General features: G+C 41.8%; 1 protein-coding gene across 2 annotated transcripts in view; it reads right to left on the reverse strand.

Moving 5' to 3' along the window:
• tnksa (tankyrase, TRF1-interacting ankyrin-related ADP-ribose polymerase a) overlaps positions 1-27,933 on the reverse strand; it is a 429,478-nt gene that overhangs the window by 93,611 nt on the left and 307,934 nt on the right. For both annotated transcript variants that reach the window (XM_060935943.1, XM_060935942.1), the window contains exons 8-10: positions 23,109-23,295; positions 20,078-20,199; positions 10,051-10,142 (exon numbers count right to left, since the gene is read on the reverse strand). In XM_060935943.1, coding sequence (XP_060791926.1) covers positions 10,051-10,142; positions 20,078-20,199; positions 23,109-23,295 — 401 coding nt within the window. The remainder of the gene's footprint in view (positions 1-10,050; positions 10,143-20,077; positions 20,200-23,108; positions 23,296-27,933) is intronic.

A 27,933-nucleotide genomic window follows, 5' to 3' on the forward strand; every position in this document is an offset into this window, starting at 1 on the left:
TTTTTTTCGAAATTTGTGATTTTTGTTTTTTTCCATCATGTGCAAATTGAGATCTTGAAGAATGCAATCAGTATTTCAGATAATAGATTGTTTTGTTGGAAAAGCATACATTTTTTGTTGCAAATTGTCTCGTTTTTGTCAGGACTGTAGCCTGCTGGGGGGTGTGGGTAAATTACCATATGGGCCATTCACATCATGATTTAAGTCTTTTTTTTGCGAATCAGCTGTATGATACGAGCTGAGCTCGTGGCTACTTAACCTGCATAGAGGCATGTAATTTCACTATGGAATGAGGAAGCTAAACAGAGCGCAGAGGAGCAAACACCGCGAAGCAAACAGACACACGGTATTTACATCGGAGATAACCATTTCTCGCAAAAAAAACGCAACCAAAAGGAAGCTAGGATTACATTCCATCGGAGGCATTGGTGTGTGCAAGGCGCTGTTTCTCTTTCTGATGGGGTAAGTTTATTAATCTAAGGCTGTGTGGTTATTTTTGCATGTAACGGAGAGTGTTGTGGTTTGGTTAAGCCTAGGTCACAACCGGACGTACGATTTTTTTGGCCGTGCGATTTTTGGCGTTTCCCAAATCGCTGCGGGTTTTTTTTTTGTTCATGGAGAAAGACGCGTGTTGGCCGTAAGTTTGTCTTGCAACCTGAAAAAAACGTAAGCACCCGTAGAGTTTGTTTGACATGACAAAGAACCTCTGCGGCCGGTCCGCGGCTCGAAAATCAGCACGTCACACGCGCGCTCTCATGCGTTTCACGCGCCCTCCGTGCGTTTCTTGCGTTTTTTGCGTGTAGACCGGCCGTAGGAGCGCGTACTGTACGGCCGGTTGTGACCGAGGCTTTACATGAAACTAGCGTTGTGTTAGTTGTGTCATCATCGTGCTATCTTTCTTTCTTACGGTGTGAGTAATTTTTCAACCACAAAATGTTAAAGTATACTTTAGGACTTATTTTTGTACTTCATAATTGTGTTGGGCATACTTTGCATGGAAGGAAAATTGACGTGGTGATCTTTGTTTACATGAAAGTAGTATCGTGCTAGCTCGTAGGGGGTAGGGCTTTCCTTAATGTCATGCAAATGAGCACTATTATGTGCCCGTCCTACACCCAGAGTAGCTGAGATGGAAAACTTTGAGGGCGATTTTCTCCCTTTTCTGTTTTAAGAAGTATACACTTTCAAAAGGCCACACATTCTTCAAATATTGTCAGATCTCCACATGGAAGGCATCATTGCAAAGCTTAGAAACTGTACTTTCTGAATCTGTCAATAACTCAAAATGTCCCCGGGCAGACATGTGTCCCTGGATTCGGGCACATATTATTTCATGGCATTATGTGCAAGTAGATTTGGTTGTACTTTGGGGTCGAGAGGTTCGCCGGTGAAGCTCGACAGGTTTAGAATGAGTAGGTCATGTATTGCGATACATATCTTTGCGAGTTTTTTAATCGCACAAGCATGATAAACATATCGACAGAAACTTGATACTTTCCTATGTGCCCACTGCCAAATAATATTATAGTTTTTAAATAACAAATTAGATGAAACATAAAACTTGTCACCTTACTCGGTCACACTGGAACCTGCATTTCCGCATTCATAAAAGACTGTTCACATGCCCTGTGTCTGAAATCGCTCCCTACTCACTATATAGGGCACTATATGGTGGGGACGCCATTTTGTAGTGCTGTCTGAAATGATAGTGAGGATTATTACACCCTATATAATGCACTCAAAGTATCCCACAATACATAATGAAAAGTAGTGTACAACCGATGGGTGCTAACCAAAGCAATATATCCCATCATGCATTGCGGTTGCGCTGAAAGAAATCAAATTAAAAGTCTCAAATCTGATTTAATAAAAGGCAGCGGCAAAGAAGAAAGTATTCAGCCTTGATTTAAAAGAACTGAAAGATGCAGGCACTTTGTACTGAGTAATGTAGGAAATGCGCTCAGTATAATTTGGATTTATCACAAAAACACATGCGTGTATTTATTATTTTGAAAACCCACCAGCCGACTGATCTGGCACGTTTTAATTGTGCGACAGTAATGATGTAAATACCAGCGCAACAGACTAGTGTCCAAAAGCATTTTTTTTTTAATTTTACCAATGAGCTCACTATATAGTCCTCTATATAGTAATTCCCCATATAGGGAGTAGTGAACGAGTGAGCGATTTCGGACACAGGGTGTGTCTTCTCTATAGTAATTCCCAAAATAGGGAGTAGTGAACGAGTGAGCGATTTCGGACACAGGGTGTGTCTTCTCTATAGTAATTCCCTATATAGGGAGTAGTGAACGAGTGAGCGATTTCGGACACAGGGTGTGTCTTCTCTATAGTAATTCCCTATATAGGGAGTAGTGAACGAGTGAGCGATTTCGGACACAGGGTGTGTCTTCTCTATAGTAATTCCCTATATAGGGAGTAGTGAACGAGTGAGCGATTTCGGACACAGGGTGTGTCTTCTCTATAGTAATTCCCTATATAGGGAGTAGTGAACGAGTGAGCGATTTCGGACCCAGGGTGTGTCTTCTCTATAGTAATTCCCAAAATAGGGAGTAGTGAACGAGTGAGCGATTTCGGACACAGGGTGTGTCTTCTCTATAGTAATTCCCTATATAGGGAGTAGTGAACGAGTGAGCGATTTCGGACACAGGGTGTGTCTTCTCTATAGTAATTCCCTATATAGGGAGGAGTGAACGAGTGAGCGATTTCGGACACAGGGTGTGCCTTCTCTATAGTAATTCCCTATATAGGGAGTAGTGAACGAGTGAGCGATTTCGGACACAGGGTGTGTCTTCTCTATAGTAACTCCCTATATAGGGAGTAGTGAACGAGTGAGCGATTTCGGACACAGGGTGTGTCTTCTCTATAGTAATTCCCAAAATAGGGAGTAGTGAACGAGTGAGCGATTTCGGACACAGGGTGTGTCTTCTCTATAGTAATTCCCTATATAGGGAGTAGTGAACGAGTGAGCGATTTCGGACCCAGGGTGTGTCTTCTCTATAGTAATTCCCAAAATAGGGAGTAGTGAACGAGTGAGCGATTTCGGACACAGGGTGTGTCTTCTCTATAGTAATTCCCTATATAGGGAGTAGTGAACGAGTGAGCGATTTCGGACACAGGGTGTGTCTTCTCTATAGTAATTCCCTATATAGGGAGGAGTGAACGAGTGAGCGATTTCGGACACAGGGTGTGCCTTCTCTATAGTAATTCCCTATATAGGGAGTAGTGAACGAGTGAGCGATTTCGGACACAGGGTGTGTCTTCTCTATAGTAACTCCCTATATAGGGAGTAGTGAACGAGTGAGCGATTTCGGACACAGGGTGTGTCTTCTCTATAGTAATTCCCAAAATAGGGAGTAGTGAACGAGTGAGCGATTTCGGACACAGGGTGTGTCTTCTCTATAGTAATTCCCTATATAGGGAGTAGTGAACGAGTGAGCGATTTCAGACACAGGGTGTGTCTTCTCTATAGTAATTCCCTATATAGGGAGGAGTGAACGAGTGAGCGATTTCGGACACAGGGTGTGTCTTCTCTATAGTAATTCCCTATATAGGGAGTAGTGAACGAGTGAGCGATTTCGGACACAGGGTGTGTCTTCTCTATAGTAATTCCCTATATAGGGAGTAGTGAACGAGTGAGCGATTTCGGACACAGGGTGTCTTCTCTATAGTAATTCCCAAAATAGGGAGTAGTGAACGAGTGAGCGATTTCGGACACGGTGTGTCTTCGATATAGTAATTCCCTATATAGGGAGTAGTGAACGAGTGAGCGATTTCGGACACAGGGTGTGTCTTCTCTATAGTAACTCCCTATATAGGGAGTAGTGAACGAGTGAGCGATTTCGGACACAGGGTGTGTCTTCTCTATAGTAATTCCCTATATAGGGAGTAGTGAACGAGTGAGCGATTTCGGACACAGGGTGTGTCTTCTCTATAGTAATTCCCTATATAGGGAGTAGTGAACGAGTGAGCGATTTCGGACACAGGGTGTGTCTTCTCTATAGTAATTCCCTATATAGGGAGTAGTGAACGAGTGAGCGATTTCGGACACAGGGTGTGTCTTCTCTATAGTAATTCCCTATATAGGGAGTAGTGAACGAGTGAGCAATTTCGGACACAGGGTGTGTCTTCTCTATAGTAATTCCCTATATAGGGAGTAGTGAATGAGTGAGCGATTTCGGACACAGGGTGTGTCTTCTCTATAGTAATTCCCTATATAGGGAGTAGTGAACGAGTGAGCAATTTCGGACACAGGGTGTGTCTTCTCTATAGTAATTCCCTATATAGGGAGTAGTGAACGAGTGAGCGATTTCGGACACGGTGTGTCTTCGATATAGTAATTCCCTATATAGGGAGTAGTGAACGAGTGAGCGATTTCAGACACAGGGTGTGTCTTCTCTATAGTAATTCCCTATATAGGGAGTAGTGAACGAGTGAGTGATTTCGGACACAGGGTGTCTTCTCTATAGTAATTCCCTATATAGGGAGTAGTGAACGAGTGAGCGATTTCGGACACAGGGTGTGTCTTCTCTATAGTAATTCCTTATATAGGGAGTAGGGAGGAGTGAACGAGTGAGCGATTTCAGACACAGGGTGTGTCTTCTCTATAGTAATTCCCTATATAGGGAGTAGTGAACGAGTGAGCGATTTCGGACACAGGGTGTCTTCTCTATAGTAATTCCCTATATAGGGAGTAGTGAACGAGTGAGCGATTTCGGACACAGGGTGTCTTCTCTATAGTAATTCCCAAAATAGGGAGTAGTGAACGAGTGAGCGATTTCGGACACAGGGTGTGTCTTCTCTATAGTAATTCCCTATATAGGGAGGAGTGAACGAGTGAGCGATTTCTGACACAGGGTGTGTCTTCTATATAGTAATTCCCTATATAGGGAGTAGTGAACGAGTGAGCGATTTCGGACACAGGGTGTGCCTTCTCTATAGTAATTCCCTATATAGGGAGTAGTGAACGAGTGAGCGATTTCGGACACAGGGTGTCTTCTCTATAGTAATTCCCTATATAGGGAGTAGTGAACGAGTGAGCGATTTCGGACACAGGGTGTGTCTTCTCTATAGTAATTCCCAAAATAGGGAGTAGTGAACGAGTGAGCGATTTCGGACACAGGGTGTGTCTTCTCTATAGTAATTCCCTATATAGGGAGTAGTGAACGAGTGAGCGATTTCGGACACGGTGTGTCTTCGATATAGTAATTCCCTATATAGGGAGTAGTGAACGAGTGAGCGATTTCAGACACAGGGTGTGTCTTCTCTATAGTAATTCCCTATATAGGGAGTAGTGAACGAGTGAGCGATTTCGGACACAGGGTGTCTTCTCTATAGTAATTCCCTATATAGGGAGTAGTGAACGAGTGAGCGATTTCGGACACAGGGTGTGTCTTCTCTATAGTAATTCCTTATATAGGGAGTAGGGAGGAGTGAACGAGTGAGCGATTTCAGACACAGGGTGTGTCTTCTCTATAGTAATTCCCTATATAGGGAGTAGTGAACGAGTGAGCGATTTCAGACACAGGGTGTGTCTTCTCTATAGTAATTCCCTATATAGGGAGTAGTGAACGAGTGAGCGATTTCGGACACAGGGTGTGTCTTCTCTATAGTAATTCCCTATATAGGGAGTAGTGAACGAGTGAGCGATTTCGGACCCAGGGTGTGTCTTCTCTATAGTAATTCCCAAAATAGGGAGTAGTGAACGAGTGAGCGATTTCGGACACAGGGTGTCTTCTCTATAGTAATTCCCTATATAGGGAGTAGTGAACGAGTGAGCGATTTCGGACACAGGGTGTGTCTTCTCTATAGTAATTCCCAAAATAGGGAGTAGTGAACGAGTGAGCGATTTCGGACACAGGGTGTGTCTTCTCTATAGTAATTCCCTATATAGGGAGGAGTGAACGAGTGAGCGATTTCTGACACAGGGTGTGTCTTCTATATAGTAATTCCCTATATAGGGAGTAGTGAACGAGTGAGCGATTTCGGACACAGGGTGTCTTCTCTATAGTAATTCCTTATATAGGGAGTAGGGAGGAGTGAACGAGTGAGCGATTTCTGACACAGGGTGTGTCTTCTATATAGTAATTCCCTATATAGGGAGTAGGGAGGAGTGAACGAATGAGCAATTTCAGACACAGGGATGGTAACGGCATGATCACTTTCACACTCTCGGTTTCGATTGCTTTCTCTTTCGCGGTGGGAACACCAACCGTAAACAGGATAAAATCTGTCTGATATAGTTTGGGCTATTTGGAGGTAAAACTTGTTGCGAGATGGCATGTGCATTTTATGTGCCTCGGATGATTTAGGACAGCGATTCAATTTCAGGACAGCAAATCAGTTCATGATTCAGGATAGCGATATATATGTATATTTTTAACTTCAACTCGATCCAGCCAAAGATCAGCTCGAGTAAGTGTAAATAATAATTCTATTTCTTACGAGCAGATTGGTTGGTTAATGTTTTATCTTAGACTGGTGTTTGCAACACGGGGTCAGTGACCAGTCCACTGCAGCCCAGACAATTGGACAAACCAATGACGGTGTGTCACTACCGGTGCCGGGACAGCCCATGAAAGAGGCAATACGTCACTGACCATGCCTGACTGTCGGAGCAGGGATTTAAAACTCATGCGTACTTGACAAGAGCTGATGACGAACGGTACATGACAGAACCACTGGTATCATACGTGATCTTTTGAAATAGCTCGTAATTAAAATTCACTACAGGTACACTTTAAATATAGAAGGGAAAAAAAACCTTCCAAAATAATTCAATAAATGTGTGTATTTGTAAGATTACAGGAATCCTGATGCAGCTTTGGATTCCTAATGAGCAAGCCAGAGTGTCAGTCATGCAGTAAAACTCCGAGATGATATGAGGAAGAAATCTTGAGAGGAAACAGACTAAAGAGAGAACCCATGCTTTTCTGGGCACCGAGTATTCTCGGACCCCCTTTCAACCAACAGGGAACAGTTCCTGTACCAAATTTTGAACCGTTCTAAGCGTTTCAACCAAAAATTAATTGGTTCAGAACCTAAAAAGTTGGTTCCCAACTGGAATAAAAACATAGCTGGTTTTCCCAGCGCAAACTGTGACATCAGTGGGCGCGTCATTAGTTTGGAGAAGATGCAGAGCCCAGTAGTGGAGAACACAATGGAAAAGGATGCATCTTCAGGAAAGAAAAACATCTGTAATAACATGAGCAGACTGGGAATAAGAGCCCTGGGATGAACACAGGACGGTCTTTATGATTACCACAGCAGTGATGTACAGTTGTGGTCAGAAGTGTACATACAGTGACATGAATGTCATCTTGGATATGAAGGTCATGGCAATAGTTGGGCTTTCAGTGATTTCTCTGAACTGTTCGTTTTCTGTGGCGAAATGATTGTACAACATATTTCTTTAATAGAAAAAAATTTGTTGCCCAAGTTTTAATTTATTTTGGGTTTTCTGAAATCAACACAGGGTCAAACGCTCACTTAGACTGTTAATTCCGAGGTGCTGAAACTTCCAAAATGTCTCTCATCTTGCCAAGGCCGAGGTCTCTTAACTTCCTGTTAGTGATCATGATTGACTACAGCCGGTAGCTTCTCTCTGCCTTCATAAAAAGGGTTTGTTTACAGCACTCATTGGATTGACCAACACACAGTAAAATGGGAAAGTCCAAGGAGCTTAGTGCAGATCTGAGAAAGAGGACTGCAGATGTGTACAACTCTGGAATGTCTCTTAGAACCGTTTCTAAAACAACTGCAGATCCCAAGATCAGTTCAAACAATTATATCTAAGTTACGGGAAGGTGTAGTCACTTTGCCAAGCCAATTTGCTTCAAGAAAACCCAAACGGTCACCCTCAGCTGAAAGGAAATTGGTTCGGATGGTCAGGAACAACCCGGGAACCACTGTGGCACAGCCCTACCATGAACTGGAAGCTGATGGATCGTTGTCTACAGTTCAGATCACCATGGACTAAGAGGCTGCTATCCAAGAAATAACCCCCTGCTCCAAAACTGACACCTTCAAACTTAACTAAAGTTTGCAACTGACCACACGGACAAAGAAAAAGCCTTCTGGAGGAAAGCTGTATGGTCAGATTAGACAAAGATTGAGTTGTTTGGCCACAATGACCACCATGTACAGAGGGACACTGTACCAGCTGGTGGTGGTGGTAGGATCATCATGCTCTGGGGCTGTTTTGCTGCCAGTGGAACTGGTTCATTGCACAAAGTGGATGGAATTATGAAGGAAGAGGACTACCTCAGAATTCTTCAGCATAAACCATCAGAAACTTGAACACGACTTGGGAGTTACAACAGGACACTGAACCCAAACACACATCACAGCTGGTTGTGGAGGATAAAGCAGGCTAACATTAAGCTTAAAACAAGTCCTGACTTCAACCCTATTGAAAATATATGGACCGTGCTTATAAGTCGAGTCCATGCCAAGAAAAATAAAATGTAATTGAACTCTACCAATTCTACCATGAGGAGTTGTGAAATATTCAACCAGAATTCTGCCAGAAGCTTGTTCACGGTAAACAAAAAAAAAAAGCTTGGTCAAGGTGAATCTTATGAAGAGACATTTTACCCAAATATTAGGTGTGCTGTATGTATATTTTTGACCTTGAATGTATACTTTTGACCCTGTGTTGATTTCAGAAAACCCAAAGAAAATTGTGCACCAATATCTAGTAGTTTTTTTTTTTAATTAAAGCTGTATGCTGTACAATCATTCGGCCGCAGAAAAAGAACAGCTCAGAGAAATCATTAAACGTCCAAATATTGCCATGACATTCATATCACTGTATGTAAACTTCTGACCACAACTGTACATATCTACAGTACAATACATACCAAATAAAGTTGAATAATCCACATTATTTTTTTCACGGCCCGGTTTTCATCAAATCCTGTGCTCTGATTGGCTGGCAAGCGGGTCCGTATCGTACGATACGGACCCCGGTTATGAACCTCTGGCGACTCGCTCGTTCACAACAGTAACAAACATAGTAGCAATTTTTGTCAACATTTATTTTCGCATTTCTCAGGAGAATAGCATTAATTTTATAGCATGGATAGCGATAACGACAGTGTTCACAGCAAAAGCGAGTTTTACTACCCTGAGGAAGAAGAAATAAAAGAAAACATTTCAGGAGAAAGCTAAAAACCTCTAACGGCTAATGCCGAGCAAAAACATGGCTGAATCCTGAATGACTCAATTTTGTATAAATAGGGGACTACATAGGCGGCAAAATGTAGTTTCATTCCTGACATGGAAGTGCACTTGTATACCGAGGAGGAAGCCATTTGCATTACAGCCGTGAATGAGGATTCAAAATGGCGGCTCGGCTCGGTTTTCCCTTTCGGGCGCTCTCGTTTTCTGTTAGAATTTGGTAAAGAAAAAAATAAATATATTCTTTACCAGCTTAAGGTCGGTCCGTATGGTGAAATACCTCCCAGCTGGTAAATAACATTTATGTAGTTAGTCTGACAAAGATAACATGCAAAAAAAGAATGAAGGGAATAGTATTTATTTTTTTTAAATATTTAAAAACAATGTTTCAGCTGTCTTTCGAGATACACTTCCACAAACATGTCCACTGAGGACGTCGACGCTCCTTGGACAACCAAACACAAATGGATGTTTTTCCTGATTTGAATAAAATCTCAATCGTCACCATGACCCTGACCAAGGTACAGCACTGACTGAAAAGGAACAAATATCAAATGTTAAAACTGCTCCTCTGTCTTTGCCACTCTGCTCTTTCCATACACATGTGAAAAACTGCTATGTATTTCGAGAGGGAAAGACTCCAAAGCCTAATCACTTTGCATTAGTCCAGTTTTGGAAATGTGTTTTGAAAAGTCTGAAAACGTTTGAACAGAAACCCAGCTCCGAATGGAAAGGAGGGGTTTTAACCTTAGTCTTATAGTGAGCATGACCTGAGCAGCAAGTCTGCGATAGAAAGCGGATTTTCAAAAATAAAAATCAAGAACACGACATTACGCTCTTCGGTGCACTCACTCTTTGTTCTTCTCGTTGACATTGGCGCCTTTCCGCAGCAGCAGCTCGGTGACCTGCTTCCTCTTCGGGTGAGGCGAGGCAACGGCACAATGCTGCAACGAGAACATAGTCGAATATCATGAAATTAAAACTCAACGTGCAGAGGAAAGAAGTAACCAGTCCATTTTTGAAGAAGAATATTTATTTGCTATTTTCAGGCGCGAGCTCAAAGTAATGAGCTCAATTCGACCCGAAATCAGAAAACGTTAGGATGAGATGTTGAAATCGAAACGGAAAACAATGATTTGTAAATAATCTTCGACCTTTACTCCACACGCAACAATACAACAGCCACGTTATCTGATGTTTCAGCTTTTTTTTTCCTTCAACAAACACTTCAATTTTGATTTAAAAAAAAAAAAAGTTGGGATGGTAAAGGATTTACCACTTTGTAATGCTGCAATTCCTTCTCACGACACTCAAGATGTTTCGGGACTGAAGAAGGGTGTCATTTTGTCTTGTTCTACCTGCAAACTAGCCTGGGCCCGCCCATCCTAAGTGTGACACAACACGAGGGCCTGTTGCGAGCTTAGTCTGGCAAGGCAAGCTATCTCCAGCTCTTCCAAGCTCCCGAAAAATCGGGAGCCAATCAACTTTGAGCATCTCCAACGGCCCTGGGTAGAGGCGTGTTCAAGGCAGTGACGTAGTAGAACTGCGACCGGAAGCCATAGATTGTTTACAGAATCTATGCCGGAAGCGCTTCATTCACTAGAAACATTACGAACATGGAGCAAGTTCTCATTGAAAACGGAGCAAAGAGCAGCCCTGGAGGTATTTATTGAAAGGAAGGACGTTTTCGCCTTGCTCCCGACCGGCTTCGGTAAGAGTTTAATCTGCCAGTTAGCCCCGTCGCGTCACGTACGTCAGAGGAAAGAGTGATGTGATTGGTTTAAGCTTCGTCACAGCCTTTTCTGGCTTCGACCAGTAGCAAACTGAGGCATTTCAGGGAGGCGGGTCAACCACGCACTTTGGGAAACGGTTGGGCTTAATATCTTTGCCAGACCAAATGCTCACAGAGCTTTGAAGTCGCGTTAGCCAGACTACCTGCAAACATGTCTAAGGTGTCCAACAGTACGGGGTCATCGTTGTCATTCTTTGTTTCAAAATTCACCACACGTTCTCTATTGGGGACAGAGGGAACGGGAACCCTTTACAAAAAGACATCGCTGTGGAAGAAATGTGTGCAGAACGTGGTTTTGCCTTGTCTTGTTGAAATATCCCTGGGAAAGGTGTCGTCTTGAAGGCAGCATACGTTGCTCCAAAATCTCAGTGGACTTTTCTGCATTAATGCTGCCACCACAGCTACCTTTGCCAAGGGCACTGACATAACCCCATACTATGACAGACCCTGGCTTTTGGATTTGTTGCTGGTAACAGTCTGGAAGGTCCTTTATGTCTTTGGTCTGGAGTAGGGATGTTAACCGATGACCGTTTGACCGATGGTTGACTGAATCAACGTCAACCGGTTAATTTTTTTTTGGCTGTCGGTTTAAAAAAAAAAAATCGTCTTGAAGCTGCCGATTTTGGAGCGGAGAACCTGGAATTCTGTGTTGTAAACACTTGAGGCGTGCCATGCGGTGTAAGGACGACAGCTGACAAATCAGAAACACCCATTCAGTCATGTCCCGCCCTCCCGCCCCAGTTGAAGACAGCTGCCACTCGGCGAAAGAAAAGTCTCAGTGTTGGATTACATTTTACTACGATGTTAACCAGGTACGGAACATCAAGGAAATTCTTGACTATCAAAGAAACAAGAACACGGCGCAGGAATGAAGTCGATGGTTGATTAGTCTGGTGAATATTAATGTCAACGTAATAATAATACACAAGATCTGAACTGAAACCTGGTTACTCACTGATGTTACTTAGCATCAGACAGTTGCTATATTAGCTTAGCGGCTAATCAGCTCAGCTCCAGCTATCCCATTCCCAATGGCTGCGCACAATTAGCAGCCATGTAACCGTAATATCAGTAGCTGGAAAACAATTGCAGTACGAGGTCTCTGTGGGTCACTTCGAAGAAAAGTGCCGAGTCCGTAGCAGCACGCAATATCAACACACGGCCTACTGCAGTTAACTGTAAACACCAGGGGCCGTATCGCTAAAACGTCCCGTCTTCAATGAAAAGTTAAGACGAGACAAGTGGATGATAGGATTGTTTTCAATAGGCTGCTCAATGCAAGCACCGGCAGCGACTGAGCTAAAGCGTGCCGCTTAGAAAATGACGGCAGTTTATTGAGAACATGTTCACACTGATATTTTTAATGCCAAGTTGCAACTTAACAAAAGTGCGTGCCCCTCGCTGACACGGCCGCAGACACAGACCCGGGTGGAGAAGGACAAAGAGGAGGGGTCGAGGGGGGATTTCACGCTTCTCACGATGTCTCTAAGCTGGAGCCATTTGTCCTCCGCTCCAATACAAACCCCTCGACATCAGTGCCGCGTTTGACTAAATGTTTCGCGCTGTAGAAAAGGTAATGTGAGTGGACGGCAGCGGCTGGGACTGAATGTGCGGATGCTCGCGGTTAGATTTAGAATAGATTCTAATAATTCCAATTCTAGAATTTTAAACTCGTAGGTTAACCGACTTGAACCAGCTAATGAGGCTCAGTGGTCGGGCAAGATTTTTTTTTTTTAGTTTTCGCCATCCCTAGTCTGGAGCATATGGCGTTCATTTTAGGGATGGCGAAAACTAAAAAAAATCTTGACCGACCACCGAGCCTCATTAGCCGGTTAAAGTCGGTTAATCTATGAGTTTAAAATTCTAGAATTGAAATTATTACAGGGATGCAAACGGCGCGCCTTTTGGCGGATGCCGCCCTCTCCACGGCTGAATCGCGCAGATCCGACCTTCCTTGCCCAAGGGGGGGCGTTGGAGCGTTCGACCACAACTTCATCAAAGCAAATTCTGCATATAAGCAAATGCCGCCACAGTCCACGAAACACAGGAAGTACAAGCACGAGAAGAAAACAGCAAATCAGAAAGCCGCGCACGCCCGCGCCGAAGCCGTGCAAAATTTAATGTGCGCAGCTTCCGCGCAAACGCACGCAGCCCCTCGATCCACTGCCTTCCTCCCACACACCCCACGCCTCATGGACTGCAACGGCACCCGCCTATTTAGTACTTTTAATACAAAATCCACCTTGAAATGACAGACACTCCAACGCCCCCCCCAAAAAAAAACCGGATCTGCGCGATTCAAAAAAAAAAGTCGGCATCTGCGCCTTTAGTTTGTGTGGAGAGATCTGATCTGCAATAACATGCATTGTTGGCTACAGACCGAAACATACTTTCAGAATGTACTGGCCAAGGCAGGACTAAACTCCATGTGCCTTCTAATAATTAAAAAAAAAAAAAAGTAATTTGTAAGCTAAAAAGCTGGTGTCTACACTTTCGCAGAGTGGCAGCGGGAGGGCGGGACATGACTGAATGGGTGTTTCTGATTTGTCAGCTGTCTTTAACTGGGGCGGGACATGACTGAATGGGTGTTTCTGATTTGTCAGCTGTCGTCCTTACACCGCATGGCATGCCCCAAGCGTTTACAACATGGAATTCCAAGTCCTCCGCTCCAAAATCGGCAGCTTCAAAACAATTGATTTTTTTTTTTAACCGACAACCAAAAAAAATTAACCGGTTGACGTTGATTCGGTCAACCACCGGTCAAACGGTCATCGGTTAACATCCCTAGTTCATTTCCTCCAAAAAAGGCCTGGACTACTTCCACTGTGTGATGGTCTGTCCTCGATGCCTCCGAGGCCAAAGTTGTTGACGGTGCTTCTGGACAGAGTTAACATAATGCTTCCTTTTTACACAGTCAAGTTTTAACTGGCATTTGGGGATGTAACTCCGTATTGTAGTGCTTGACAAAGGTTTTCCAAAGTAATCCCGAGCCCATGCGGTTATATCAGTTGTAAATGAATGATGGTTCTTGATGCAGTGCTGTCTGAGGGATTGCGGGTCACGGGTGTTCGGCTTAGGCTCGAGCCCTTGCCCTTTACACACTGAAATTCCTTCAGACTCTTTGAATCGTTTCATGATATCATGCACCGTAGGGGGGGTGAAATATCCAAATCCCATCATAGCTTTGTTTTAGGAACATTGTTTTCAAACATTTCAATAATTTTCTCATACATTCGCTGTCAAGCTTGCTCCTCACAGACGACGCCTTTCCTGGATACTGATTTTGTACCAAATCAGGATTGCAGTCACCTGTTGACATCACCTGTTCGAAATCACATCATTATTGAATTGTTTGAGTCATTATTACCCCTAAATTGACCCCATCCCAACATTTTTTGAAATGGGCTGCAGGCCTGAAACACAGGAATGGATATTAACAAATAAAATAAAGCTATCCAGACAAAACGTGAAATATTGTGGGTTCGTCCTGTCTGCAGTGAAATACAAGTCAAAGCACATTTAGAAACCACTGCTTTCGTTTTCCATACCATCCCAACTTTTTCCTGACTTGGGGTTTAGCCCAGGAGTAATAGGGTTATACCTGGAACAAATTAGTAACAAGCTGAAAATTTCAGAATATGTTCAGAATACCTTTAGGAATAACATACTAAAAGTCCCCGGAAATCCCCCTTGTGCTCTCTGAGAAATTCAAGATGGCGTCCAAAATGGCCGCCAAATGGAGATCTGCCCATATCTCAGGCCCAAAACAAAATATTAATGCAATTAAAAGGTCAGAATATATGTTTTGTAGGGTAGGAGAGTAAATTCCAACATGTGTGTATTAATTACATTGTGTATTAACATTATATAATAACAATGTACACATTATTATAACAGTATATTTGTGTATAGCGTGGATCCATTGGTTACTCATTCACTCCGTATCATCCTATTCTGTTCACAAAACAACAAACAATTACTAGGGGTTGGAGCACTTATTTTCATTAATATCAATTCAAGTAAATTGGTGGTGTAAAATGAAAAATGGCATGTTAAAAGGTCATGCTGAGTTCAGTCATTTTTAAAAGGTCATGCTGAGTTTAGTCATTTTTTGTCCGAACACACTGGCATTGCTAGTAGTAAAGACTGGCGCTAGAAACTCAAAGATTAATTTTTTTCCACCCTTAAACAAGCTTGAACAAATTCCCTACTTCATTGATGGTACAACAAAGGTCCAAGCATTACAACTGAGGCACTGAGAAGTGTTTAAGTCTACTCATTGTTTATAAGCAAGAGCTTTTATTGAGGCAGACCTTTTTGTCATGAAAGTTGCCGGAATGTTGAAGTGTACTGAAACAGCTTGCCATTGTAGTTTTAGAAGATAGAGTTCTCAAATTTAATTTCCCTTTAATATTTTATCAAAGCTTAAAGATGCACTAAATATTAAGGAAATTGATGTCTAATTGTTGTCTTGCATCATGTTCATGTATGTAGGTAGCCTACTAAGCTAATCTGTCAATCATGTCAACCATCAAATTCCATGTAATTTCCACATTAATGACCTTGTAATCTTGGTTAATTTTAATTTTAACAGTGTGACAATGGTGAATTTGCATTGCTTGTATGAGAGAACATAATTTAACATTTTAATTGCATTTATATTATGTTTTATCCGTGAGATATTGAAAAATCTACAATCGGCGGGCATTTTGGACGCCATCTTGAATTTCTCAGAGAGCACAAGGTGGATTCTCAGGGACTTTTAGTATGTTATTCCTAAGGGTATTCTGAACATATTCTGAAAAATTCAGCTTGTTACTAATTTGTTCCGGGTTGGACTCAATTTTGAGCTAATGCTCTTGGGCTAGTTGTAGAAGCTATGAGGCTAACGCAGCTAATGTTAAAAAAATAAAAAAATAAAAAGCTTGGGCGCAAACTAAAGTAACACTATTTGGACATAAAACACCAAATTAAGTCATTTGCTTAAAGCTTGTCTGCCTTTCAGATTTTTCTATAAGTGTAGGTCATAAAAATAATTTTCCCCCGACACCCAGTTATTTTTGTTGAGTGGACCGAAAGCTACCGAATTCAAAAATCACAGACTTCCAATTTTTTTTTTTTTGAAAATAGAACAATTAATGAATTTAAAGCCACATGGCCCTAAATTCTCCACTATTTTTTCCTGCTTCACCGTGACCCAATTCAAGATACTACGTCATGCATCACGTGGTGGGCTTTCCCCGTTCACGCAAGGCATTGTGGGATACAAATTTGAAAAGGGAGAGGAAAATGGAGGACGTGAATGAAACGTGAAAGCCCGACTACACTAGCGGAAAGCGAGAAGAAAAGACGTTATGTTGCGAAGGAAAGGAAACGCAGGGCCAAGCTAATACCGTAAATATCGGCGCTCAGCGAGCACCTCGGTGTGATCAGCTGTTCGTTTAGCGGCAGAATGATGGAACTGTCGGTGCAGGGTCAGAGGGAAACCTGCACACGCGCACACTTCCTCTGTCTGCGCGGAGCGAGCGATTTCATGCACATTATTTGCTCGGGAATCAGCTCAAATTAAATAACTTCCCAGCCACAGAACGGCCTGGGTTTTTTTTTTTTTGAGATATTACAGAAATAAACATACATCACAATGACCAAATTTCAGAGGGAACTAAATTTTATAAAATCGAAAGGCCGTCTAGCTTTAAACTGGTGGCAGAAGGCCTCTATGCACACGAGGAACATGCAACATGTCCGAGTCGACCAACGCTGGTGATAAAGGGATAATTATCCACAGGTTCTCCGGGTGGTGTGATGGTGCGAGCGTACTGTACCTGCCAAGCCCTAAGAATAATGCACAGTCCTGCTGAAAGGGGGCAGGGGGTGGAGCTACTGCTCATCTGCTTTAGTGAAGATGCAGACATCAGTAAAGTTTACATGCACACGTTCTTCTTCTTCAAGGACAAAAAAACTTTATGTACAGTAGTAATAAGGTGTGCATGAAAAAGTTTCTAGCGTCTGCATCTTTAGGTCACCCATTTTTTTATCTTTAGGTTCATGGATTTTTTTCAACATATTTTTGATGTCGGTCAAAATAAAAGTGTCCTTGTCCAATTTTTTTTTTTTTGCATGGCAAAATTTCAATGTCGGATTAAGATTTACACACACACACACACACACACACACACACACACACACACAACCCCGATTCCAAAAAAGTTGGGACAAAGTACAAATTGTAAATAAAAACGGAATGCAATGATGTGGAAGTTTCAAAATTCCATATTTTATTCAGAATAGAACATAGATGACATATCAAATGTTTAAACTGAGAAAATGTATCATTTAAAGAGAAAAATTAGGTGATTTTAAATTTCATGACAACAACACACATCTCAAAAAAGTTGGGACAAGGCCATGTTTACCACTGTGAGACATCCCCTTTTCTCTTTACAACAGTCTGTAAACGTCTGGGGACTGAGGAGACAAGTTGCTCAAGTTTAGGGATAGGAATGTTAATCCATTCTTGTCTAATGTAGGATTCTAGTTGCTCAACTGTCTTAGGACTTTTTTGTCGTATCTTCCGTTTTATGATGCGCCAAATGTTTTCTATGGGTGAAAGATCTGGACTGCAGGCTGGCCAGTTCAGTACCCGGACCCTTCTTCTACGCAGCCATGATGCTGTAATTGATGCAGTATGTGGTTTGGCATTGTCATGTTGGAAAATGCAAGATCTTCCCTGAAAGAGACGTCGTCTGGATGGGAGCATATGTTGCTCTAGAATCTGGATATACCTTTCAGCATTGATGGTGTCTTTCCAGATGTGTAAGCTGCCCACACGCACTAATGCAACCCCACACCATCAGAGATGCAGGCTTCTGAACTGAGCGCCGATAACAACTTGGGTCGTCCTTCTCCTCTTTAGTCCGAATGACATGGCGTCCCTGATTTCCAGAAAGAACTTCAAATTTTGATTCGTCTGACCACAGAACAGTTTTCCACTTTGCCACAGTCCATTTTAAATGAGCCTTGGCCCAGAGAAGACGTCTGCGCTTCTGGATCATGTTTAGATACGGCTTCTTCTTTGAACTATAGAGTTTTAGCTGGCAACGGCGGATGGCACGGTGAATTGTGTTCACAGATAATGTTCTCTGGAAATATTCCTGAGCCCATTTTGTGATTTCCAATACAGAAGCATGCCTGTATATGATGCAGTGCCGTCTAAGGGCCCGAAGATCACGGGCACCCAGTATGGTTTTCCGGCCTTGACCCTTACACACAGAGATTCTTCCAGATTCTCTGAATCTTTTGATGATATTATGCACTGTAGATGATGATATGTTCAAACTCTTTGCAATTTTACACTGTCGAACTCCTTTCTGATATTGCTCCACTATTTGTCGGTGCAGAATTAGGGGGATTGGTGATCCTCTTCCCATCTTTACTTCTGAGAGCCGCTGCCACTCCAAGATGCTCTTTTTATACCCAGTCATGTTAATGACCTATTGCCAATTGACCTAATGAGTTGCAATTTGGTCCTCCAGCTGTTCCTTTTTTGTACCTTTAACTTTTCCAGCCTCTTATTGCCCCCGTCCCAACTTTTTTGAGATGTGTTGCTGTCATGAAATTTCAAATGAGCCAATATTTGGCATGAAATTTCAAAATGTCTCACTTTCGACATTTGATATGTTGTCTATGTTCTATTGTGAATACGATATCAGTTTTTGAGATTTGTAAATTATTGCATTCTGTTTTTATTTACAATTTGTACTTTGTCCCAACTTTTTTGGAATCGGGTTTTTATTTATATATATATATATATATATATATATATATATATATATATATACATACACACACATATATACACACGTGTATGTGTGTGTGTTCTTGTGTCCAAGTTTATAACACGGACTAGCATTCCAGTACTTACTTCTCTGAAGGTATGTGGTCATATGACCGTTGAGCTCTCATGAGCACATCGAAGGCTGATACGTTCGTGCTACTTGCTTTGATAGGACTCTCTGCGGCACCATCCTCTTCTAATTCCACAGTCAGATACTTGCAGCCAAAATCGTGAACTAACGTTATGGCAGGCATATTCGGCATCGCGCTCGTTACATCACCACCTTCTTTCTGAGAACCAAAGATCGTTTTGATCTTTTCATTGTTTATTTTCAACGCTTGAGAGATGAACTCGCCCACGTTTTGGTTAGTGAGACAGTGAAAAGACTTTTCTTTACCACACTTTATGCTTATGTACAGTTGAGGCTATAGCTCGGAATCCATGCTGTCAGCGTCAGCCATGGTCAGCACTGTCGTAAAGTGGTCGTAAATACCATAAAAACATTCAAGTGAATACTCAATGTTGTAAATAATTTCGTTTTTGGACTCGGCTGAAGTGGATATATACAACACACATTGTCGTTTGTATTTGCGATTCTAATACTTTTTACGTAAAGAAATATGACCTAGTACCAAGGATACAGTGCTGTTACAAGAAAAATGCGACTTTTTTTTTTTTTTTTACATTTCTTTTTGTATGTTTCGGCGGTTAAAATAAAAAAAATACGCACAGACTTTTTATTTTTCTAGCGGTAGTATTTAACTGCCGCCAGCGGATCCGTGATCCGAAAAATCTAAAATGAGTCGCCTTACTAAAATGGATGAGTCATAACACCACCCTCAACTCGGAAAATACCCCCTTATTTTGAGGAGGGAGATGTTCATCCCTCACAGTTAGCTGGCAAGCTTGGTGCTTTAAAAAAAAAAAAAAAGACGGAGTATGGAGGTGTCCATGTCCCCCCACCACCCTTTGTAGCTCAAACACAAATTAAAAGTGAAGTAACCAGACTTCCGACTTCCACGTCCTCCAAAGTAAATGAAATGCAGCATTCCTAATGTGAGATGAGGGCAAGGGGGCAGGGCTTCTACAAAGTCGGCTAATATCACCGTTCTAAACCGAGATGTTCAATTTTGATTGGGGAGAAGAAAACTTTTGATCTTTTGCTAGGTTTTTTTTAGTGATAATTTACAGCAGTGTACGCCGATGTTAAAATTCCAGAGGTCTGGCAGGTGTGTGACGGGAGAACTCACCAGTGCAGTCTCATGGGTCTGTGGGTGTTTGAAGTTGATGATCTCCAGAGCGAGCGTCTTCTTCACTTTGGCCATGTCAGCCTCCCGCGCCGCCTGGAGCAGCGAGTGACCCTTAAACTCATCTGAGGAAGAGCAGAACAAAAACAGGAGAAAGTGGGGAGACGGCACGCGAGACCATGTACATGGGTACATTTCCCGGCACGTTCTGGTTTGAGACACCATCTTAAATTAAGACACAGCTTTTATCCTTCGGCTTTGTGCTGCACTTTTTCTGAAAAGGCTGGTCAGACAAATTGGCTATGAGCTCAGAGGTGGTTTTTTTTTTTTTGCTCCACTTGTCTGAAAGACTACCTAGTGGCGTCTAGTCAGAATCGGAAGGAGTAGCATGAGAAGCTGATTTAAGGAATTCACAAGAAATTCGTCAGAGAGATAAATAAGCTGACCCGCTGTGCAGTAAGAACCTCGTCCAAAAAGGAACTGAATAAAACCTGAGTGAAACGGTTTGTGCCGGTTTATACTGGTTTGGTTTTTGAGAGATAATAACTGCGACATTTCAGTGTCAAGTCGACGACGGACAAAGATCACTCGATGCGTCAGTGGTAAGTTGTTTAAATAAACAATCAATTGTGTTTAAGTTTGTTTTTGGAAACCAAAACATCATGTGAACAATCTCTGGAGAATGCCTAACTGGAACTGCGGAGTGTACGTTTACATTGTAATGTACACTTAATATCGCTCGTTTGTCATGTTTCTATTTGAAACTTGTCACTTCACTCATGCAAGGGTCATTTTTGAAAAACATTTTAGGTCTATTCTGTATGATTTGATTTGTGTTTGGGATGCAAACAGCGCGCCTTTTGGCGGATGCCGCCTGAATCGCGCAGATACGATTTTTTTTTTAGGGGGGGGCGTTGGAGTGTCTGATTATAATTTCAAAGTAAATTCTGTATTAAAATTACTAAATAAGCAAATCCGTTACAGTCCATGAAACAGGAAGTATAAGGATGAGAAAAAAACAGTTTAAATCGGAAAGCTGAGCACATTTGCGCAGCCCGAGCGGTGTGCAGGACTGCGCAAATGTGCGCAGCTTTGCGATTTAAACTGTTTTTTTCTCATCCTTATACTTCCTGTTCCATGGACTGTAACGGATTTGCTTATTTAGTAATTTTAATACAGAATGTACTTTGAAATTATAATCAGACACTCCCACGCCCCCCCTAAAAAAAAAAATCGGATCTGCGCGATTCAGGCGGCATCCGCCAAAAGGCGGGCTGTAGAATATATAAAGTTGTATATATCAGACAGCCTTTAAAGTTTGATGAAGTCAGTTTCAGGCTTTGGAGCAGGCTTTGGCAGTTTCAGGCTTTGGCAGCCCTGCATAGTCACTTGAAAATGCATCTTTGTCCACTTCGTAGGGGTCAATTCCCCCAATCAAGGCCAGTTTGGCTGCATACCGTGAGATGTGTATCTATATACTTCTGTTTGCTTGATTTTGCCGACATTGATCTTTATTTTAGAAAACTGACTACCGTATTTTCTGGACTATAAGCCGCTACTTTTTTCCTAGGTTTTGAACCATGCGGCTTATACAAAGGTGCGGCTATTCTGTGGATTTTTCTTCCACCGCTAGCGGCGCTCTAACCGGAAGTAGAATCAAAAATAAGATAGACGAAAAATCAATGCAAAGAAGAATTAGCAGATCTTTAGCAGATAGAACACGCACGACAAATTACTAACTGGTAATTATTTTCAAATCCAGCCAAGATGATTAAAGTGACTTGTGGTTTCAAACACAGGAGAAATGAAGGTAAATAAATACCGGTTATTTTCTCTTGGTTCTGTTCCGTTTTAATCAGCAAAGTTGCTGCCGTGTTAAAAGGCACTGTTCGGAAAGAATCTGTTCAGGTACATACATGTACATTTACAGTACAAAATCGTTCTGTACATGCACTAAATATCTAATTTTTCAACATAGATATCTGCGGCTTATAGCCCGGTGCGGCTTGTATATCTTTTTAAAAAAATTTTTTTTAAAATAGAGCGGATGCGGCTTATATACAGGTGCACTCTAGTCCAGAAAATACGGTATATAACTTTTTAAATTCGTCTGAGATAACGTAGCCAGTAGTGGCGATGGTCCGTTTTGTTTGCCCCACAAGATGGTGGCTGGGGGGCGTTCCCCGGGATGCCGTGATGTCAGTGAAAACTATCTATACACTACCGTTCAAAAGTTTGGGGTCACTTTGAAATGTCCTTATTTTTGAAAGAAAAGCACTGTTCTTTTCAATGAAGATCACTTTAAACTAATCAGAAATCCACTCTATACATTGCTAATGTGGTAAATGACTATTCTAGCTGCAAATGTGTGGTTTTTGGTGCAATATCTCCATAGGTGTATAGAGGCCCATTTCCAGCAACTCTCACTCCAGTGTTCTAATGGTACAATGTGTTTGCTCATTGCCTCAGAAGGCTAATGGATGATTAGAAAACCCTTGTACAATCATGTTCGCACAGCTGAAAACAGTTGAGCTCTTTAGAGAAGCTATAAAACTGACCTTCCTTTGAGCAGATTGAGTTTCTGGAGCATCACATTTGTGGGGTCGATTAAATGCTCAAAATGGCCAGAAAAATGTCTCGACTATATTTTCTATTCATTTTACAATTTATGGTGGGAAATAAAAGTGTGACTTTTCATGGAAAACACAAAATTGTCTGGGTGACCCCAAACTTTTGAACGGTAGTGTAGAATTACAATATAAGACTATATCACAAAATTTGAGAAATGTTCAGCCTTTTAAAAACATGAGAAGTGTGTTCAGTAAATGAAGAAAAAGTTAGAATTCTTACAGCTTTCTTTTGTAATATTACTAAGGGCTTTCAAGTTGATGGGTAGGTGTTTCCCCAGACTAAAAAACCATCAATTAAAAATGGGTAAATAAGAGAATAATAAAGCTGCACAAGAATGTTCTGAGGAACATAATAGCAAAGTTTAGACAAGAAGCAGCAGCAGCAGAAGAGTAAATGTGCTCACATGTGAGTCTCTCTTTGAGCTCGGGTGTGGGGGCCATGTCCACTGCGCTCTTGCCGTGACAGTTGACCAGCGTGGGATCAGCCCCGTGACTCAGAAGGAGGGAACAAACCTCCACGCGGTTTTTAGACGCCGCCTCATGCAGGGGGGTGAACTGCCACAAGTCCATGGCATTCACACACGCACCGTGCTAAAGACACACAAACAAAGGGAATAAAATTGTGCTTGTGTGTGTGAGAGAGATTTTCCAACAGGAATTAAGATCAGGATTGTAATTTAAAAAAAACAGCAACACTAATGAGACAAAAACTAAACTACATCACACCAGTAGAAGGCAATGAAGTTGTTTTAGAGACGGCACACAAACAGCAAATAAAAATGCAAAACTAAATGTTACAGGGGGGAAAAGTTTGTTTCTGAGCAGCATATTACATAAGAGACGACTTTTCAGATTAAAAAAAAAAAAAAAAAAACAAGACATAATGACGGCTCCTGGGTTTTGCTGCAAAATTAAGAAGCGAGTGCAACAGTCAAAGTGTCCAGAAGAACTGTGGCTGGTTCTGCAAGATGCTCAGTAAAACCTACAGCTCATTTCTTTCTCAAACTACACTCGTTGTGCCTGAGAATTTTTTTTTTTTTAAAGCAAGGGGTCGTCTCACACCAAATATTGACTTTGTTTCATTTATTATGGCTTACTGCTGTTTATAGCATTTTTTCCCCCCCACGTTGAAATATTTCATTATTTTTAAAGCCATTTTTGGCCTACAGCATTTCTTTACATGTGATTAAGACTTTTGCACCATACTCTGTGTGTGCATATACCGTACAGTGCCTTGCAAAAGTATTCATCCCCCTTGGTGTTCATCCTGTTTTGTCGCATTACAAGTTGGAATTAAAATGGATTTCAGGGAAGTGTAGCACCATTTGATTTACACAACATGCCTACAACTTTAAAGGTGCATATTGTTTTGTTTTTTCTTTTATTGTGACACAAACAATAATTAAGATGAAAAAAAAAGAAATCTGGAGTGTGCATAAGTATTCACCCCCTTTCGTATGAAACCCTTAAATAAGAGCTGGTCCAACCAATTCACTTCATAAGTCGCATAATTAGTTGATTAAGATCCACCTGTGTGCAATCAAAGTGTCACATGATGTCTGTATAAATCAACGTGTTCTGGAAGGACCCTGACTCTGCAACACGACTAAGCAAGCAACGTGAAAACCAAGAAGCCTCCAAACAGGTCAGAGACAAAGTTGTGGAGAAGTATAGATCAGGGATGGGTTACAAAAAAATATCCCAAATTTTGAATATCCCAGGGAGCATCATTAAATCCATTACAGTAAAATGGAAAGAATATGGCACCACTACAAACCTGACAAGAGAAGGCCGCCCACCAAAACTCACAGACCGGGCAAGGAGGGCATTAATCAGAGATGCAGCAAAGACACCAAAGATAACACTGAAGGAGCTGCAAAGATCCACAGCGGAGATGGGAGAATCTGTCCATAGGACCACTTTAAGCCGTACACTCCACAGAGCGGGGCTTTATGGAAGAGTGGCCAGAAAAAAAGCCATCGCTGAAGAAAACACATTTGGAGTTTGCCCAGCAGCAGGTGGCAGACTCCCCAAACACATGGAAGAAGATCCTCTGGTCAAATGAGACAAAAACTGAACCTTATGGCCATCATGGGAAATGCCACGTGTGGCACAAACCCAACACCCTGAGAACACCATCCTTACAGTGAAGCATGGTGGTGGCAGCATCATGCTGTGAGGATATTTTTCATCTACAGGGACAGGAAACCTGGTCAGGACTGATGGAAAGATGGATGGCGCTAAATCCAGGGTAATTCTGGAGGAAAACCTGTCTGAGTCGGCCAGAGGTTTGAGACTGGGACAAAGGTTCACGTTCCAGCAGGACAATGACCCTAAACATACTGCTAAAGCTACACTGGAGTGGTTTAAAAGGAAACATTTAAATGTCTTGGAATGGCCTAATCAAAGCTCAGACCTCAATCCAATTGAGAATCTGTGGCATAACTTGAAGATTGCTGTACACCAACACAACCCATCTAAGCTGAAGCAGTTTTGCCTTGAGGAATGGGCAAAAATCCCAGTGGCTAGATGTGCTAAGCTAATAGAGACATAGCCCAAGAGACTTGCAGCTGTAATTGCAGCAAAAGGTGGCTCTACAAAGCGTTAACTTTGAGGAGGGTGAATATCTATGCACACTACAGATCTGTTTTTTTTTTTTTAAATCTTGTGTCACAATAAAAAAAAAAAAAAAGTGCAACTTTAAAGTGGTCGGCATGTTGTGTAAATCAAATGGTGCTAACCCCCCAAAAATCCATTTTAATTCCAGATTGTAATGCGACAAAACAGGGCAAACACCAAGGGGGATGAATACTTTTTCAAGGCACTTTATATTACATATACATAGAGGGAGAGAGATACACAGATAGGCTGTTTTACATCCCATCCCTAATTCATCCAGTATCCAACCAATATTAACATAAAACGTTGGATTCGTCATCAGAGGGAAGAAAGAATGAGAGCCTGATCCGATTCTGGACTAAATGTAGCCTGATATATGGTAGAATTGCTTACAGCACTAAGGAACCTAAAGTTACATAACAAGTAGGTCACAGAGTGATCATGTTGAGTGGAAACTGCAAACTAGGCCTGAGCCATATGACAAAAACCTATCACCATACTTAATCACATTTCTATGATACACGGCATGAATCACAATACACGGGTCTGCTAACTGGTTGGTGAAGTAGGGGATAATGTACAGTGAGCCAGACATCATCACAAAGAAACCCTGATGCAGGACCATGATGCGAAGTGGAAGGGGGTTGAACGACTCTGAAGGGGCTCATTTTGCAATAATGACTGGCTCACTGTCCATTAGTGCACTTAATTACACATCTACTTGCTATAGAAATCAATACTTTGACACGAAATATTGATTTAAAAAAAAATTATTGTATTGCTTCCACTAATGTCGCGGTCCATAGCAACAGTTGGTTATCCAGAATTAACAGATTGTAGAATGCCATGACTGACCAATCAGAAACGAGTATCATTTCAAGGATCTGGTGAAGAGAGGTATAAAATGTGGAACAGACGTGCAGTTACAAGAAAATAATCAACTTCGGGTTGGGAACAGCAGCTCTGCTTTGTCTCAGGTCTCACCACACCACCCCAACACTGATTACTTTCTGATAACAGCAAACCCAATCATGTGCTGTTCACGACTTAAGGTCTACATAACACTGAAAAGGACCAAAAAAAAAAAAAAAAGTTTTAAAGCTCGACGGCCTTTCCATTTAATAAAATCGGTGGAATTTAGTTACCTGTGAAATTTGGTCATGATGATGTATGTTGATTTCTGTAATATCTCACAAACTCATCAGGCCATTCTGTGGCTGGGAAGTTATTTAATTTCAGGGGATTCCAGAGCAAATTATGTGCGTGAAATCACTTGCTTCGTGCAGTCAAGCAGACAGAGGAAGTCCATGTGCGTATGCGCAGGCTTCCCTTTGACCGTGCACTGACCGTTCCATCATCCTGTTGCTAAACGAACAGCTGATCACACCGCGGTGCTCGCTGAGCGCCGACATTTATTAGTTTGGTCCTGCGTTTCCTTTCCTTCGCAGCATAACGTCTTAATTTTTTCGCGGTGCAGTTTCCATCAAATCCTGCGCTCTGATTGGCTGGAGAGTTACGGACCCCGGTTATGGACCTCTGGCAACTCGCTCATTCACAACAACAAACATAGTAGCAATTTTTGTCAACATTTCTCTTTTTTTTTTTTTTTAAATAAGATTATCAAAAATATTATAAATTTTTGCCAGCATTTCTCAGGAGAATAGCATTAATTTTACAGCATGGATAGCGCTAACGACAGTGTTCACAGCGAAAGCGAGTTTTACTCCCCTGAGGAAGAAGAAATAAAAGAAAACATTTCAGGAGAAAGCTAAAAACCTCTAACTTGCTAACGCCGAGCAAAAACATGGCTGAATCCTGAATGACTCCTATTTGTATAAACAGGGGACAACATAGGTGGCAAAATGTAGTTTTTTTTTCCTGCCATGGAAGTGCACTTGTATTCCGAGGAGGAAGCCATTTGCATTACAGCCGTGAATGAGGATTCAAAATGGCGGCTCGGCTCGGTTTTCCCTTCTGGGCGCTCTTGTTTTCTGTTAGAATTTGGTAAAGAAAAAAATAAATATATTATTTACCAGCTTAAGGTCAGTCCGTATGGTGAAATACCGTGACCTCGGCCTTGAATACGGACCTCGGCCCAGAGGGCCTCGCTCAGTACTTTCAAGACCTCGGTCACGGTATTTCACCATACGGACCTCCCAGCTGGTCGATAACATATTTCTTCTCACTTTCCGTTACTGTAATCGGTCTTCCACGTTTCATTCGCACACTCACATCCTCCATTTTCCTCTCCTGTTTCAAATTTGTATCCCACAACGCCTTACGTGAACGGGGAAAGCCCACCATGTGATGCATGACGTAGTATCTTGAATTGGGTCACGGTGAAGCAAGAAATAATAGTGGAGAATTTAAGGCCATGTGGCCTTAAATTCATTAATTGTTCTGTTAGGAAAAAAAAACTAATAAAATTGCAAATCTGTGATTCGAATTCAGTACCTTTTGGTCCACGAAAAAATAACTGGGTGTCAGGGATTTTATTTATTTATTTTTTTATGACCTACACTTGAAAACTCTGAAAGGCAGTCTACCTTTAAAGATTCTATTTTAAAAAAATGTAGTACGAGATAATTTATCACAATATATCAACATCAC

The sequence above is a fragment of the Neoarius graeffei genome, chromosome 12 (genome assembly GCF_027579695.1).
Source record: "Neoarius graeffei isolate fNeoGra1 chromosome 12, fNeoGra1.pri, whole genome shotgun sequence".
Taxonomy (NCBI): Eukaryota; Metazoa; Chordata; class Actinopteri; order Siluriformes; family Ariidae; genus Neoarius; species Neoarius graeffei.